Source organism: Saccopteryx bilineata, chromosome 2 (genome assembly GCF_036850765.1).
Source record: "Saccopteryx bilineata isolate mSacBil1 chromosome 2, mSacBil1_pri_phased_curated, whole genome shotgun sequence".
Lineage (NCBI taxonomy): Eukaryota > Metazoa > Chordata > Mammalia > Chiroptera > Emballonuridae > Saccopteryx > Saccopteryx bilineata.
Window position 1 is genome coordinate 293,131,981 of NC_089491.1, and position 15,325 is coordinate 293,147,305.

A 15,325-nucleotide genomic window follows, 5' to 3' on the forward strand; every position below is an offset into this window, starting at 1 on the left:
TATCTAAAACGCTCTCCCTCCTTCTGCCTTTCTACAGCAAATTTCCACATTTCCCTTTCGGATCATTTTCCCTCTTGTATTGTATTTATTTCTGTACAGATTTTCTCTTCCAGTTTTACTGCCGACCAGACTTGGTTCTCTGGTATATTAGTATATGTCACAATGCCTGGGAAAGAACTATATAAATATTCATGCACAAAAATGAATCTATTTATTCCAATGATATCCAAGGAAGTAGGCCAGCGGGTTGATTTAGTTAGCCTATAGTTCATATACTGGCACAAAACACTTTAATTTGGTTTAAAATGGTATGAAAGTGGTTTTTTTTCTTCTGTGGTTTCCCTTTGAAACCCTGGTAATTTCTGTAACTTACTAGGACACTTTTGCTAAACAGAGATAATGAGTCAACTTATCTGTATAATTAATGTAAATGACTCAGATGTTTTCAGTTGCCTCTGATTCAGGTGAGAGCATATTAAAAAGAGGGAACTGAAAAGAATGGGAAATTTTATTACAAATAAAAGAGAAGGTTGTTTTAAGTTCCTAAATTCTCTTTTGTGGGGAAGCTACAAATCCTGGATCTTATTTCTGAGAAGCAGTATAAATTTTCCATTCAGGGAGGTATATCTATATATAGAATATTTGAACATAACCACAGAACTCTCAGGCCAAATTTTGTTTCTGCTCTTTAAGGGAAACACCCTTCAAAGACATTAAGTGGTTGTCAGCACCCAGTGGATTTAGGTGGTACGAACTGTTTCTATTAGTCTAGGATTATCAGTGTGATCATGTAATTTAACACAGCCCCTGGGGTATCTTCCCATTAAGTAAATTTGGATAAACTGTCCTGAGATAATCTCCCAAGGAGAGAAGGGAGTGTACCCAACCACATGATTATATTGAGATTTGGGGACTAGTAGAAATATTTTGGTTTTAGATAACTACGTTGGTTGCCAGAGCCTACTAATGCATTTTCTAAGGATAAGGATATTTTAGAACCCATACTCAAGTGGCATAAGCTTGTTCAGGAATCATAAATAAACCTCAAGTCTACAAACGACCGCACAAGAAGAATATTATGCTGGCATCCGATTATTCTCACCTGGTAACTCTTGTGAATAACCCTGAAGACTACCCCAGGTGTGGTATTTAAATAGATTAGGTGCAGCATTAATTCAGTGTTTTGGGTCAATGGAATGTTTTAGAGATTTTTTTCCTGGAAAATTTCCCAGATGTTTTGGTCTGCCAGTATCAGAGTGTCAACCAAATGGAATGTTTCCTTTTTTAATGAAAGGCTATCTGTACACTTGTGTGTCTACATGTGTATGTTTGTGTGTACATGTATTTAAATACGATTTATTTTATGCTCTAGGTACATTTATCTCCTTACATCACATCTCTTTGAACATACAATGCCCAATAAGAGGTTAGTATTTAAATCTAGCTGACATTATTATACCTTTGTGTCTGGCACAATGCCTAGCCCAAGTTCTCATTAAATATTTGTTTGAAACCATCATATTCTCTAACAATATACCACTTAAAAACAAATACTTTGAAAAGAGCTGGGCATCTATTTTAATTCAAGATCCACTACTAAATATCTTTTGGACCTTGAAGAAATCACATAACTTTCCTAAGTCTGAGAAAAATAGGGGATGGGGATAATACAGACCTAATATTGTCAAGATCATATTTGATGTTGGTAAAGTGCTTAAACTGTATCATTTATGAATGATAAGACAATGAAATTCTTCTTGAATATGTGTAAAATGTATCTGTACTTTCTATTAATGCAGATATGCATATTTTTTAAACTTTGGGTTTATTTATTATTTTATGAAACATTGAAACTCTTTAGGAGAAATGAGAGCCAGCTTTATTGATCACATTTTAGTTAATTTATAAAAGGGCAGACTTCACATTTAGAACTAGGAAGAATTTTCATTGGCTCAATACAGGAAAGTTCATTCCTCACTAATGGTGCAAGGGGGGTTGACATGACATTCTACTTCACACAGTCACCCTGAACCCAAGGTAATGGAGGCACCACCATAATCTGGCACACACAGCTTCTTCATTTACCTTAGTGGGAGAAAAGACTTGAAAATGTACATTGAGTTTAAAAAAAAAAAAAGAAAGAAAAATTTGCATTACTTTTGGGATGAAACAGACATCTCTGTGAGTGACACACACATTATTCCCTTTATATTACATTAGACAAAACTACAATCATGGCCTAATAACAGCTGAATGTGACTCATCATGGCTTATGGAGGGCCAGTCGTGCACTTTCTCTTCTTATGCCTGTGTTCAGTGACATCATGTTGGGACCTTAAAGTCAGCCATGATGGTAGTGTTTATACCACAGAAATTGGAAAATGCCCCAAATTAGGGCTTTCTTTTTTCAAAAAGCAGTTTAGCAACACTCCCCTAACCTGATCCCTTCTAAATTTAAGTATGTTTAGAAATGAATAGTTGGAGGGTATTATTGTGTTTTATGCCACAGGGTCCAGATCAACTCAGACTATGCTATCCTACAGTGCTGTGCATAGATATATGTACTATAGAAAGAGTACTGAACTTGGAACATCTGCAATTTAACATGCCGTGTACACCTAGGCAAGTAATTGTTTCTTTGAGCCTAAGTTTCTTCATCATGCTATAAAATAATCTTTGGGTATGATAGGATTTCATAAGATAATGTGCGAACGTGCTTAGCATAATGCTTCTAGAAAAATTCAAAGAATTCTTGATGAATCTGACATTAGCTGGTCTAAGGAGAATCTAAGGAAAAGCAACAACATTAGACATTTGGATGACTTTCATGTTTATTGATTGACTTTTTATTGATTTTAATTTATTGTGTTTACATAGATTCTAGTGCCGCCCCAAATGCATCCCCCCTCCCCCGTATTCCCCTCAACATCTCCCTTGTTGTAGTAAGTGCCTGTTGAGTAATATTTTGTTTGTGATGAATATGACAAAGCTGTTGCCTTAAGTGACTCTCAATGCAGAAAGGTATTTAATAGCTTTAAAAACCCTTCATCTTTTTTTTCCTGCATTTTAAAATGAACTTTATTAGGGTGACATTGGTTAATAATATTACGTAGGTTTTAGGTGCACCATTCCATGATACATCATCTGTACACACACCATGTGCTCACCACCCCAAGTCAAGTTTTCTTCCGTCACCATTTATCCCCTCCTGTCCCCTCTTCTACCTCTCGCCCCCTTTCCCTCTTGTAATCAGCGCACTGTTGTCAGGCTGAGTGGAAAGGGTGAAGGGATTAAGCAAAGAAAAGACATAGCCCTTCCTCCTTAAACTCAGCACTAGATCGTCAGCAGTAGAGCTGACTGAGAAGATACAGCGAGCACCGAGTTTCCCTGGAGCTCTCCATGGTGCTTGCTCCACGGGACTTCAGCCTGTCCTGATCCTTCCTTCACTCTGTTTCAGAAACCTAGACTCTGGGCTACTCTGCTCCTTTTCTCTTACTGCCTTGTGAATCAAGGCTACCTGTTTACAATTTTAGGCTGCCAATAGGTATCTGTACAACCTTGTATTTGCTTCTTTCTTTGCTCACATTTTAGCAGCCTGTGTATTTCTGACTCAGAGCCTTCCACATTTGACCAATGTGACATTATAACTCAGAGTAATAATGTAGCTCATTACGAACTTGTAAAAATTGTATGGATAAATATGTTGTTTGAAATAAAACTCTCAGAATTTCCACCCCATACAGACCCTGTCCAGTGTCCAGTTTCTAGAAAGTTTCCTGTTACGCTTGGAACCATTATACTACTCCTAGATTTCCCTCTTCTTAAAAAAACAAACAAACAACCAAAAAACAAACAAACAAAAATTACAGAGTCCATGAGGTTAGGCTGGCTCTGTGCAGGAGTGATACTTTAAGAAATTCCATGGTAGATACATGCTTTTGGAGCCAAATTCTAATTTTAATATCACCTGCAGGTTAAATCTACATGATATAAAGACCAAATAGAAAAAAACATTAAATCTAATTTAGGTCTTAGTAATTTTATTGCATATATAGAAAAATTATACTAACATGGCTAAACTCATTTGGAAGGGAAGACATATGCACGGGGCATCCTCTCTGCTTGATTCAATTACAGAATGAGCTGAATTTTCTTTGCCCCTCAAAGATCTTCACATCATTGAGTGCTCTTCCAGTCCCATTATCTCCATAACACATTAGAGTCTGAAGACTTCTCCCAACATTTCTGGAGCTTCCTGAAAGCTTATTTTCATATGGTGTCCTTGCCTCCTAACCATTTGTGTGCTCATTCTAACCTCTGTCTGTGCCTTGATGCGTGGCAAAACTCAGCCCTTTCCAAAATTTCGCAGGAAATTCACTAACAACCATTGTTTTGGAGCATAGTAGACTTTCCTGTAGAGCTGGGGACATGTCTTGAAGCAATTTGTGCCCTTCTGCTCTCTCCTTGCCCCTCATCTTCCTTTTATTCCCCCCATTTTGCTTCTTCTCTCCCCAGGATTATTGTAGAAGTTTTCTATTACTCTTCTGTCAGGTAGAGCACTTCATATTTCAACCTTAGCTGAACCAGCATAACTCGATCCACTGAGGTAGTCATGAGAAATGCATGGCATAGCTGTAAAGGATGGTTTTGGGGAGCCCCACAGAGGTTACACCCTGGCTCTGAGTCCTGCACTCTCTGTGACTTTGAACAAGTGACTTAACCTCTCTGATCTGTGAAATGAAGATAATAATAGTATCATTTCACAGGGGCCTTTTTGAGGATTACAGGTAATACTTTATATAAAATATTTAGCCTGTTGTTCAGAATGCATTTTGTATATGTTAAAACTTCTTTCTCCTCTTTTCGTGAACTGGTTGTTTTACCATCATTATACCTAAAACCTTTATGTTCCTATTACACTTAAATTTGCAAAAGGGAGCTCAGCAAGGAAGCAGAATAAAATAATAGCTTACTTTAAAAAAAATACTAAAGTAATAAAGTATTGGTCGTTTTCACCAAGAAATTTTATGTGATGTTTTACGTTTCTACAATATTGGTCTAATGTTGTTGCAATATTTAATGAACATGATTAAAGAATGATAATTCCATGCATGAATATCAGAAATTATTTTTAACTAAATTGTATTATATTTATTATTATATTTTTAAAACATAATTTTGGTTTATTTGTGATGTCCTTGGCTCCCATATTCCTGATTAATACAGAGTTGGAGATAATTGTGCATACAAGATGACTCACTTGGAAATATCTTTAATTTACCAACCCTTTAAATTCTATGCAGTCATTCCTACTGCTTATAGTATCATATAGAAACATGAAATTAACAAAATTTTGGAATTATTACCCTTTATGTTTTTAGCATTGCTCAGAGAATAGTCAACCTATGTTCTTATTTCCCATATTTTGTTAGTGTGGTATTTTAAGTGTAGTATTTTAAGGATAAGAATTAATTTATTTAACAATAATTTTATAGAGATAATAATAGAGATGATTAGGGGCTCTCTACTCATCAGCTCAATTTTATTTTACTGTATTATTTAGCAATGGAGGATACTATATTTTCAAACTTTTGAGTAATTTCTAATCTTCTCACTTAAACATTAAGCACCACTTTTTCCACATGGATTCTTTGTTGCTGTGCACACAGGGCACTTGGCAGATGATTAGCACTTCATAGCAGTCATTTGACCAATTGTGCCCAATTCTTCCTCATGGCCTCAACAGCTGTTTTATCATGGGGGACTTTCTGAGCAGCAAGGCAACTGACCATGATATATGATGCCAGTGAATAAGTGGAAATCAGCTCGTCATAATATGGACCATTGGTATCCTCAGAAAAGTTGTGCATTATTTAAAGCAGCTGAAATTAGTAGAAAGGGTGTTTTTTTATATATATAACCCTAAAGGAAATCCCTGATTTAAAATAGGATCACCAGGGTTGAGCAGATGACCAAAAATTACAATGATTTGTGATTAAAATAGGATCACAATCCTTAGTTTCCTTTTTTGTGTCTATTATATAAAATTCAAACCACATTTTCCTTTAGAAATAATAGAATTGAGACCCCTACATTTGCAAACACAGTACTTAGGAACCCTTATGAAATCGATTCATAGAAATTAACAGCATCATTTATGTATTCTAAGAACACAACACTATTCTAATGAAGATACGTTTTCTTTTTTCCCCACTTTCACTTGCCTATCCTTGGAGTTCTTGCAGGTTCTGCTCAATGAAGAACAATTTGGTAGCAACACAGACCTACCTCTTCACCTGTCCTCATTGCCACATGATAAGAAACCCCAGTGGTTGAGGGAATCCTGTGTAGCTTCTATTCTGTCATTGCTCCGATACCTACATCTGTGCTGAAATTTAGATACATGCTGGGTGCCCTGCTGTTATCAAGTGAATGCTGTTCTCTCCCATCTTCTGCTTCTGCTTCTGCTTAAATGCAGCTACCACGGCGTCATTTTATTTTGAGACAGAATCTCGTGGACCTCCGTATCTGTACAGCAGTGATAATGGTGATATCTACCTGATAGAATTGCAATGAGGGTTAAATAAGCCACTGTACTTAAAGCATGTGGGCATAGAGAGCGTGACCAATAAATGGTAGAGTCGTTATTTTATCCTGTGGCCCAAGTCCAAATTGTTTATTTATTTACATGCACATGAGTTTTAGGAGGTTTTAGTAGGACTGTACGCTAGTCTGTACTCCTCTTGTGTATTTCTGTGTACATGTTATATATTTTTATCACTATATCATATTAAAGATGTCTTATTTATAACATATGTATTACATTATTATTATATTATGTTATATATGTCATAAATCTACTTCAGCTTCACTCATTAGTGACTAAACATGTATGTCTTTTTCCATTGGGCATGCATACATTACTGAATTGTATTTTAGAGCAATCCCCTGGGCTAAGTATTATAAAACATGCATTTAAGATATAGAATCATAGTTAAGTTCAGAATACTCAGATCAGAGCCTCAATTATTGGGCATCAATCTTCATACACAGCCTGTGTTTCCCACACCGGTGTGTAGTGTGACCAGTGTTCCGATCAGCGGCTGACAGGTTTGTCATTAAACATTTTCAGACTTCTAGCAGTGGAAGGCACTCCGTTCGTGTTACTGGCCTCAGTACAATTGATTTTCGAGCTGGATTTTCCCGAAAGCCTACCCTGGACTTCAAAAAAACAGTCAGCAGACCAGTGCAAGGTTTGTATGTGCCTATTACATACATTGGAATAATAGGTATCCAAGTGAAAATATTCCTCAGAATGTCTGTGATTATATGATTTTTACTAGTCAATAAAATTGGGAAATATAGTATCTTTAAACATGATGGCATTCTTGGGCAAGTCACTGTTTTTCAACGTGTAGACCCAAGACCAGTGATACTGAAATCACTCAAGGAGATGGTAAGAAATTAAGATTCCTGGGTCCTTCCCCAGATCTCCTGCATTAGACCCCCAGGAGGTAGGGCCTAAGGATATAAACTTCAAGGAGGATTGTTGTTTCTTATACTTACTAAAGTTTGGAAATACTAACCTAGATCTTGTATCTTTCTCTACATCTATAAATTGTCTTGTTGTCAAGGGGAAAAGGTATGTGTGTGTGTATTCATATGACTAAAAATTAAGTATATTATATATCATTATATGTTCAAAGGTGAAATTAGTCCTGATTTTTAAAGCTTGTTCCTTTTATTTTATTCATGCACGAATATCTATAGTTTTAGAGCTATAAAATAGCTCAATCTTACTCTGACTCTTTAAGTTTCTTTTTTCTGGTTGTTGTTCATTTATTTTTATTACAGCAGTTACTGGAAGGGTACAAATAGTGAAGTTTAAAAATATTCACATAATCAAACATATAATATAATATTTACAATTCTAATTTTTCTACATATAAACATAGGTTGACGACTACAAAATAATCACTCAAGATTTCCTAAATATTTCTGGCCATGAATAAACTGTCTTTTACATAGAAAAGATTCTACAATTGGGCCATAATTTTAGGGTACTCATACTTATGGCATTTATTATCTGTTATTATAATGCAAAAACTTAACTTGCTATCAACCTTTAGTTGCATGTTATTTGTAAATAATGACAAAGTCTTTCTCTTGTAGGAATACCTACCTACGTGCTTCTGAATACTTCTGGAATATCTGTCCCAGCTCGAGTAGATCGTCTTGAACTTTTGAGTATCTCAGGCACTACTCTTAAGACTATTCCTGTTAAATATTACCCTGATCGTAAACCTTATGGCATATGGAATATTTCTGACTTTATACCACCAACTGAAGCTTTCTTTCTCAAAGTAGCAGGCTATGATAAAGATGATTATCTCTTCCAGAGAGTATCAAGTGTTTCCTTCTCTAGTATCGTCCCAGGTGAGACATTATTTTATTCAAGCCCGGAGGATTGGTAGCTTAAGGGGAGAGGGGGTGATATGGTCCTATAGGTAAAGAATAGACTGTAAAGTTAAAAATAATAACCTCACATTGTTACTGGGTTGCCAAGTTGGTGAACATTTACACGTATAGGTTATGTAACTTTTTTTTAACTATAAACAGCACATCCAGAGTTTCATGTTAAGTCTCACAGATTGTGGATCTGAACATTTTGGTTATGTCGATTAATGTAAGAGGTCAAACTGGGAAATTCTGGCACTCTTACTCCACCTACAAAGCCTGGCATATGTGTTTAATGTTTGAATAAGCTACTTAAATTGGCTAAAAGAACTAAATATTTATATATAATTGTCAGACACATCTATTTTGTTGACAGTAGTTATTATAAACAATTGGTGATGATTTGGTATTTATTTGGTATGTTGATTTGCTAGTTAATTAATACCCTGGCTACTTAAATGTTTGCTATTATCTAGAGATAAGATCATAGTTTAGAGATTGGTTTAAGGCATCTGGTAGCTTTTCAATTTGTTTGTACTTGAGCTATTTCTTAAGGCTGATGACTGAACTCTGATCAAAACTCTAGGATTATAGACAGAGATATCAGATTGTTCCTAATATTGTACTACTGGATGGAGGAACACAATTATTATCTATATATAAGGCTGTGATTTGGAAAATTCAGGAACAAATCTGTAGCTATTATTGAAAGTTGAAGAATGGTGAGAATAGAACAGATATCCTCATTTACATTATTCAGTTAGTTGTCTCAGCCCCTAACTCAAATACTTTAAAATCTATTGGATTCTTAATAATTAATTTTTCTATTCCTTTTAGAAAAATAATCAACCTATGAATTCAATTCTAAGATGTGGGCTCTTTCCATATGTCATATTTACATTTTTAAATCAAAATGTTTCTACAATTGGTGATTTATTATAACTAATTTGGTAACTTTTTTTTCTATCTTAGTAGCATAAAAAATAATGTTACATTTTAAAAATCAGTGGAGTCCGGTTCTTTAGTAAAGGTTTCATGAAGACATTGAAATGAATAATCTTTGAACAAAGAAAGATAATTAAAGGGGTTTTTAGCTATTTAGATTAATTGAAGTACAGAAGATTTACTGGAAGAATTTAAGTAGGAAGCTTTTGAGTGGCTTAACAGGAAGAGGCCAATATCATTGTAACCTTCTCGCCCGTGTTCTTTTTTTCCTCCAGACGCTCCCACAGTTACAATGCCCCAGAAGACCCCCGGGTACTACCTGCAGCCAGGCCAGATTCCGTGCTCTGTTGAAAGCCTTTTGCCCTTTACCTTGAGCTTTGTCAGAAATGGAATTGTACTTGGAGTAGACCAGTATTTAAAGTGGGTATATGTTTCTATTAATAATTTGTACCATTAAACTTTTTTAAATGCACTTTTTATTGGAAATTCTTAGTTGTTCTGTAGCCTTGGAATATAGCAGCGAACAAAACAGACACAGGTCTGTACCCTTGTGGGGTTTGTGCTGTGATGGAGGAAGACGGAAAGAGATGAGAAATATAATATGTTAATATAATCAGTGCTAGAATACATTTAAGAGTTGATTTAGGTTTTATAAAATCTGACTTTTATACCATTCGAGTGTCCCTTGTTAAGTCAAAGAGTACAAAACGATGGATGCAAAGTTAAGTACCAAACCTTGGTGGGGGTCTAGCAAATAAGAGTCCCTGAAGCTTAAGCTTTATGGCATCTGGGTAAACATTAATTCTCTGAATCTGAATTAAAGTGTGATAGTAAGTGAATCTGACCAGCGCTAAGGCACAGTGCAGAGAAGGTTAATGGGACGAGTCACGCAGGTAGGGGGGGCTGCATGTGGTTTTGGCCAAGTTGCCATTTTAAAATTCAGGAAAAGGTGCATTTGTCCAAAGACCTGAACATGGTGAGACAGGTGTACGCAGATATCAGGGGAGAGTGTGCATGCACCAGGACCAGCAAGTACAAGTGTCTGAGGACAGGGTGGACAGGGCATGTGGGGAAGAAAGACAGGCAGGAAGCCAGTGTGGCCGGAGCCCCGTGAGCGGGAGGAGAGGGTGGAAGATGAGGTCAGGGAAAGGCGGTGTCTGCTGGGGCCACGGTGACAGGTGGAACACAGACCTGTGTGACCACTGCATACGTATAACAGGGGGAGTGGGCTAGAGAGCGCTGACTATCCTTGTGAAGATGAGTCACTTTTTTAGACAAGTATAAGTTATCTAATAAAAATTAAATAGACCTTGAAAACAAGAGGATTATTTCTGGAATTTTTTTTTTAACTTGCTATGAAACCAGCTACAGTTTGGCAAAAGCTCTAGGAATTATTTTACAAAAATGTTTATACTGTTAATTCAATAGTAATATAAATAACTTACATAAGATGTTAGTTATTTGACAGTGTTAGTTTATATAGTCTCTTTATGGGGTGGCCATTTTAAGTCAAAACCATGGCAGAAATATTCCTTATAAATTTAGAAATGTTTCCGTTACTTAAAGATTGAACTGCATTGTTTCCTACCACTCTTTTCTCATGTAGTACGTCTTCATGGGCTGCTTAGCTACGTGTTTAATAACCACAAATCAAGCATAACTGACCAGCATATCAAATGATGATGCTACATAACACTGATGAAATCAAATCATTCTGCTTCATGTTTAAATAGTAACTTTTTTTTTTAAAGACACGGGATTCTTTATAAACCTTAATTCATTGATTCCATGCAGTTTCTGGGAGATAAGCCACAAGAATTCTTGTTCTTATTTTTCCAGCTCTGGGATGCAGAGCTGTGACATGCCTCGCTGACATATGTTCAAGCTTTGTGGATGTAAGAGGCTAAAGACAGAATTAGGCATGGGCGGTGATGGATTGATCCTCTAACCCTGATCCACTCACACATCTCCAAACTAGATTTCCTAATAACTTGAGACATAGGACTGGATCTTTGTTATGCAAATCACTATGGTCACTAGGGGAATGTAAGGTAATTAATTTGCCTTAGCAGCAGGACACATTTTTATCTGACATATTCTTTCCCCTATTTCAAAGGCCATTCCTTCAAAACATTTTTATTGCGGCCATATTGTTTTAATGTCAACTGAGAATGCTACATGAAAGAGAGAATTATTTTCATGTAATATTTCATAAATAATGGAGGAACTAGAATAACAGTAAAGGATATTCTTCAAGCAACCTGTACATTGGTTATGTGTCTTTGAACAAATTACTCATTCTTCTTTCTGGATCTCAACTTTATGTTAAAATGAGGGAGTTGAGACCAGAAGAATTGCCACTTTCTGTCTAAATTTGCACATGTAACATTTTTGATGAGTCTTAATATAAGTGGGCACTGCATAGGACACAAAAGACATATGTATTTTAAATTTCTGCCTTTCTGGAACTTACCAGTGCCCAGACAACGATATTTATAAATTTTGGCTTGGTGTACTGCTGTTAAGCATTCAAGATACGGCTTAGGTGATCAGTAAAGTCAAGTCATAATTTATTTTCTCCTGAATGTGACAATAAAGACCACTGGCACCTAGTACATAACGCAGTTGAAAGGGAACGACATTAACCGAGTGTTCTCACTAAGGTATGTAGAACAGTGATATTGTTTCATTTCTGACTTTTCTGATGACAGGCACCTGTGCCTTAAGTTTCTCTTACCAGCTGTAGGTTGGTGCCAGATATGCACTCAGTGCTCAGTTACTTCTTCATGGTTGTTTGGTGATGGTATGGTTTGTTTGCGAGGCAAGAGATCTGGAATTATCACTGTGAGGCATCATGTCTTACAGTTCCTGACATCGGTGGAAGGTGCCTTGACTCTGCAATGAGATTTTCATGTCATCTGTATCTCGAATGTTTAAAAAGGTTATAAATAGCTATGGATGATTTTAAGAAACAGCTATGAAATATTTATGCATTTCAATCACTTTAAAACAAAATAATGCCTGTTTTATGGATTATTGGAATTTTTAAAATAAGGATTGAACTTCTGTCACTCAGGCTTTTCCAGAAAATGAGAAATAATTTGAACGGTGTTAGAGAACAAAGTATATTTATTAAATGAATGACTACACAAAATAGCAAAGCGATTTTTTTAACCTAAATGACAAGTTTGACTATAAACCATAATTTTTTTCCTTTAAATATAAACATAGGTTAAAACAGATATGGTATATAGGCTTATAAGGAACTTTTATATATGAAAGGTAAAGAGTATTTATCTTTTCAGAATCAAAAAGTCTATTTTCTACCTTCAAACCTAGTTGAATTGCCTTGTCTAAGAACCTCACCAAATATGACCAAAAACTGGAAATGATAAGGGAGGAGAGAGGATTTAAAGAGTATTTCTCTGATTGCTCTTTATTGTATATTTTGACATAGCCAGAAAATATTTCCCTAAAGACATTTGTAATCTTCATAAATTATTGCCTTTGTTGTATCTTTGCTCAAAGAAGAGAAACTTAATTTTTAATTACAATATAAAAGTTATGCAATTTTAAGATAGAAAGAACTCTGCAACTTGATTAATTTATTTATTATACAGTGTTCTTTTGAATGCAGACTTCAGAACAAATAGTGGAATCACTGGTTTTAACTGGATCTTTTTTAAAAACTTTTTTTTCATTGATTTGAGAGAGAGAGAGGAAGGCAAATAGTAAGAGAGAGGGATGTAGAGGGAGAGAGCGAGAGAGAAGCATCAACTCATTCCACTTAGTTGTGCCATTATTTGTGCACTCATTGGTTGCTTCTCTACTGCCCTGACTGGGATTGAACCTGTGACCTTGGCACTCTGGGACGATGCTTAATCCACAGAGCCACCTGACCAGGGCTGGGTCTTGTTTTTCTAGTAACCAAAAATGTTTCTGCTTTGTTTCACCAGAGAATCGGCCACTGTGAACTGGGATATTGAAAAGGTCACTTTGTCCGACGAGGGCTCGTATGAGTGCATCGCTGTCAGCAGTGTGGGAACTGGACGGGCACAGACATTTTTTGATGTTTCAGGTGATTATCACTAAGTGTTTTGCAGTTGCCTGAGTATGAATACAGCTATGGGAATGGGACATTTGCTTATCCTGGCATCCCCATGTATTAGCTGTGTGATCTTCTCGGGCCAATTACCTAAGAGCTCAGTGTCTTGGTTTCTCTGACTATAATATGAGGATAATAACAGTGACAGTATCTCGTGGAGAAACTGTGAGGATCAAATAAGATAGTATACATAACACACTTAGATGAGAGCCTGATGCATAGAAACCCTTAATAGATATTAGCTATTGTTATTACCTTGTGATTGTTATCATTATTATTATTGCACACTTAATGTACCATTTTTGTAATGGTCATATAGACTTTTTTCTTTTCTTTTTTTTTTTTTTACAGAGACAGAGAGAGAGTGAGAAGGATAGATAGGGACAGACAGACAGGAACGTAGAGAGATGAGAAGCATCAATCATTAGTTTTTCGTTGCGACACGTTAGTTGTTCATTGATTGCTTTCTCATATGTGCCTTGACCATGGGCCTTCAGCCAACTGAGTAACCCCTTGCTCAAGCCAGCGACCTGGGGTCCAAGCTGGTGAGCTTTGCTCAAACCATATGAGCCCACGCTCAAGCTGGTGACCTGGGGTCTTGAACCTGGGTCCTCTGCATCCCAGTCCGATGCTCTATCCACTGCGCCACCACCTGGTCAGGCCATATAGACTTTTTTGAAACAATAAAAATTAAGAAAAGGAAGGGATCCATTCTAATAATATTAAGGTTAAACTTTCTGTTCCTTTCTCCCACATTCATAATGAGCAGAGTGCTTTTATGAATGGATTCTGACATTAAAATTGAAGACAAGAATGAAAATGATCACATTCAAGAAACGCAGGACCTCAGTGTTCTATAGTATTGATAGTGAACAGGGCAATAGACATGCTCATTATTTTACATTTAGATAGTGTTTCTTATGCATAAATGGTAAGCAAAGCTCAGATCATTTTATCAGCAAAAATATCTTTTAGTGAAAAAAAAAAATTCTTTTCCTCTAATCTTCCAGAATTCTTAGGAAACAAAAAAACCTACCATATACAATCAATGACCAGATGTAAGCCACTTATTCAGCATATATTTAGAATTTATTGGGTTGTTTTGACTGAATTATTTTCTCCCTGCCTTATAGACAAATGTTGCTGAGTGTTTAATAATGAGCCTATTCTGACTTAAATGTGGCCGCTGAGCTTCTAACACAGTCTGTTCCTGCTTTTAGTATTGATGGGTATTTTCTTGAGACCATTTAAGACAAAAGAAGCTTTATGATTGTAGGACAGTTCAGAAGAGTAGGATTTATGTTTGTTACCAACGAGTCCAAGCTGAGCTTTAAAACAGAGGCGTGCAAGCATGTGCTGCTTGCAAGTCAGTTATTTGTATTCCCTTATTCTTAGGAAAATAAAGTTTGCCCTCTGGAACAATTTAGCAAGTTGACATGCATCATAAAGTATTCATTTTATTTTCATCTTCAGTAATTATGAAAAAGCACTGGAATTGTGTCAACATTCCTCAGCTTCTGGGAAAACAAACACTTGAGCCCTTGAGTTGTTTTCTCAGCAATATTAATTAAGGGAAGGACAACTGGGAAAGAGGTCCGAGGGAGTCAATTCAGACATCTTGCCTAAAAAGCTGGGCAGTGCCTGTAAGAACTTATGAACTGACTGTGAAGAACTTGGCTGTCTGGTGTCAGCAACTTCTGTATGTATGTCCCACGCAGGCTCTTCCAGTGTGAGTTCATGCCAGCCGAGCAATGGTACCACCAGGAACTTGGACTATGCGTAGGCCAATTTTCAGGAATTATGTCCCACTCAGTCAAT

General features: G+C 36.3%; 1 protein-coding gene across 1 annotated transcript in view; it reads left to right on the top strand.

Annotated features, from left to right (window-relative positions):
• Positions 1-15,325, top strand: part of HMCN1 (hemicentin 1) — a 431,303-nt gene that overhangs the window by 163,751 nt on the left and 252,227 nt on the right. The window contains exons 7-10 of the mRNA XM_066261348.1: positions 7,133-7,253; positions 8,173-8,436; positions 9,678-9,822; positions 13,359-13,480. Of these exons, the coding sequence (XP_066117445.1) occupies positions 7,133-7,253; positions 8,173-8,436; positions 9,678-9,822; positions 13,359-13,480 (652 nt within the window). The remainder of the gene's footprint in view (positions 1-7,132; positions 7,254-8,172; positions 8,437-9,677; positions 9,823-13,358; positions 13,481-15,325) is intronic.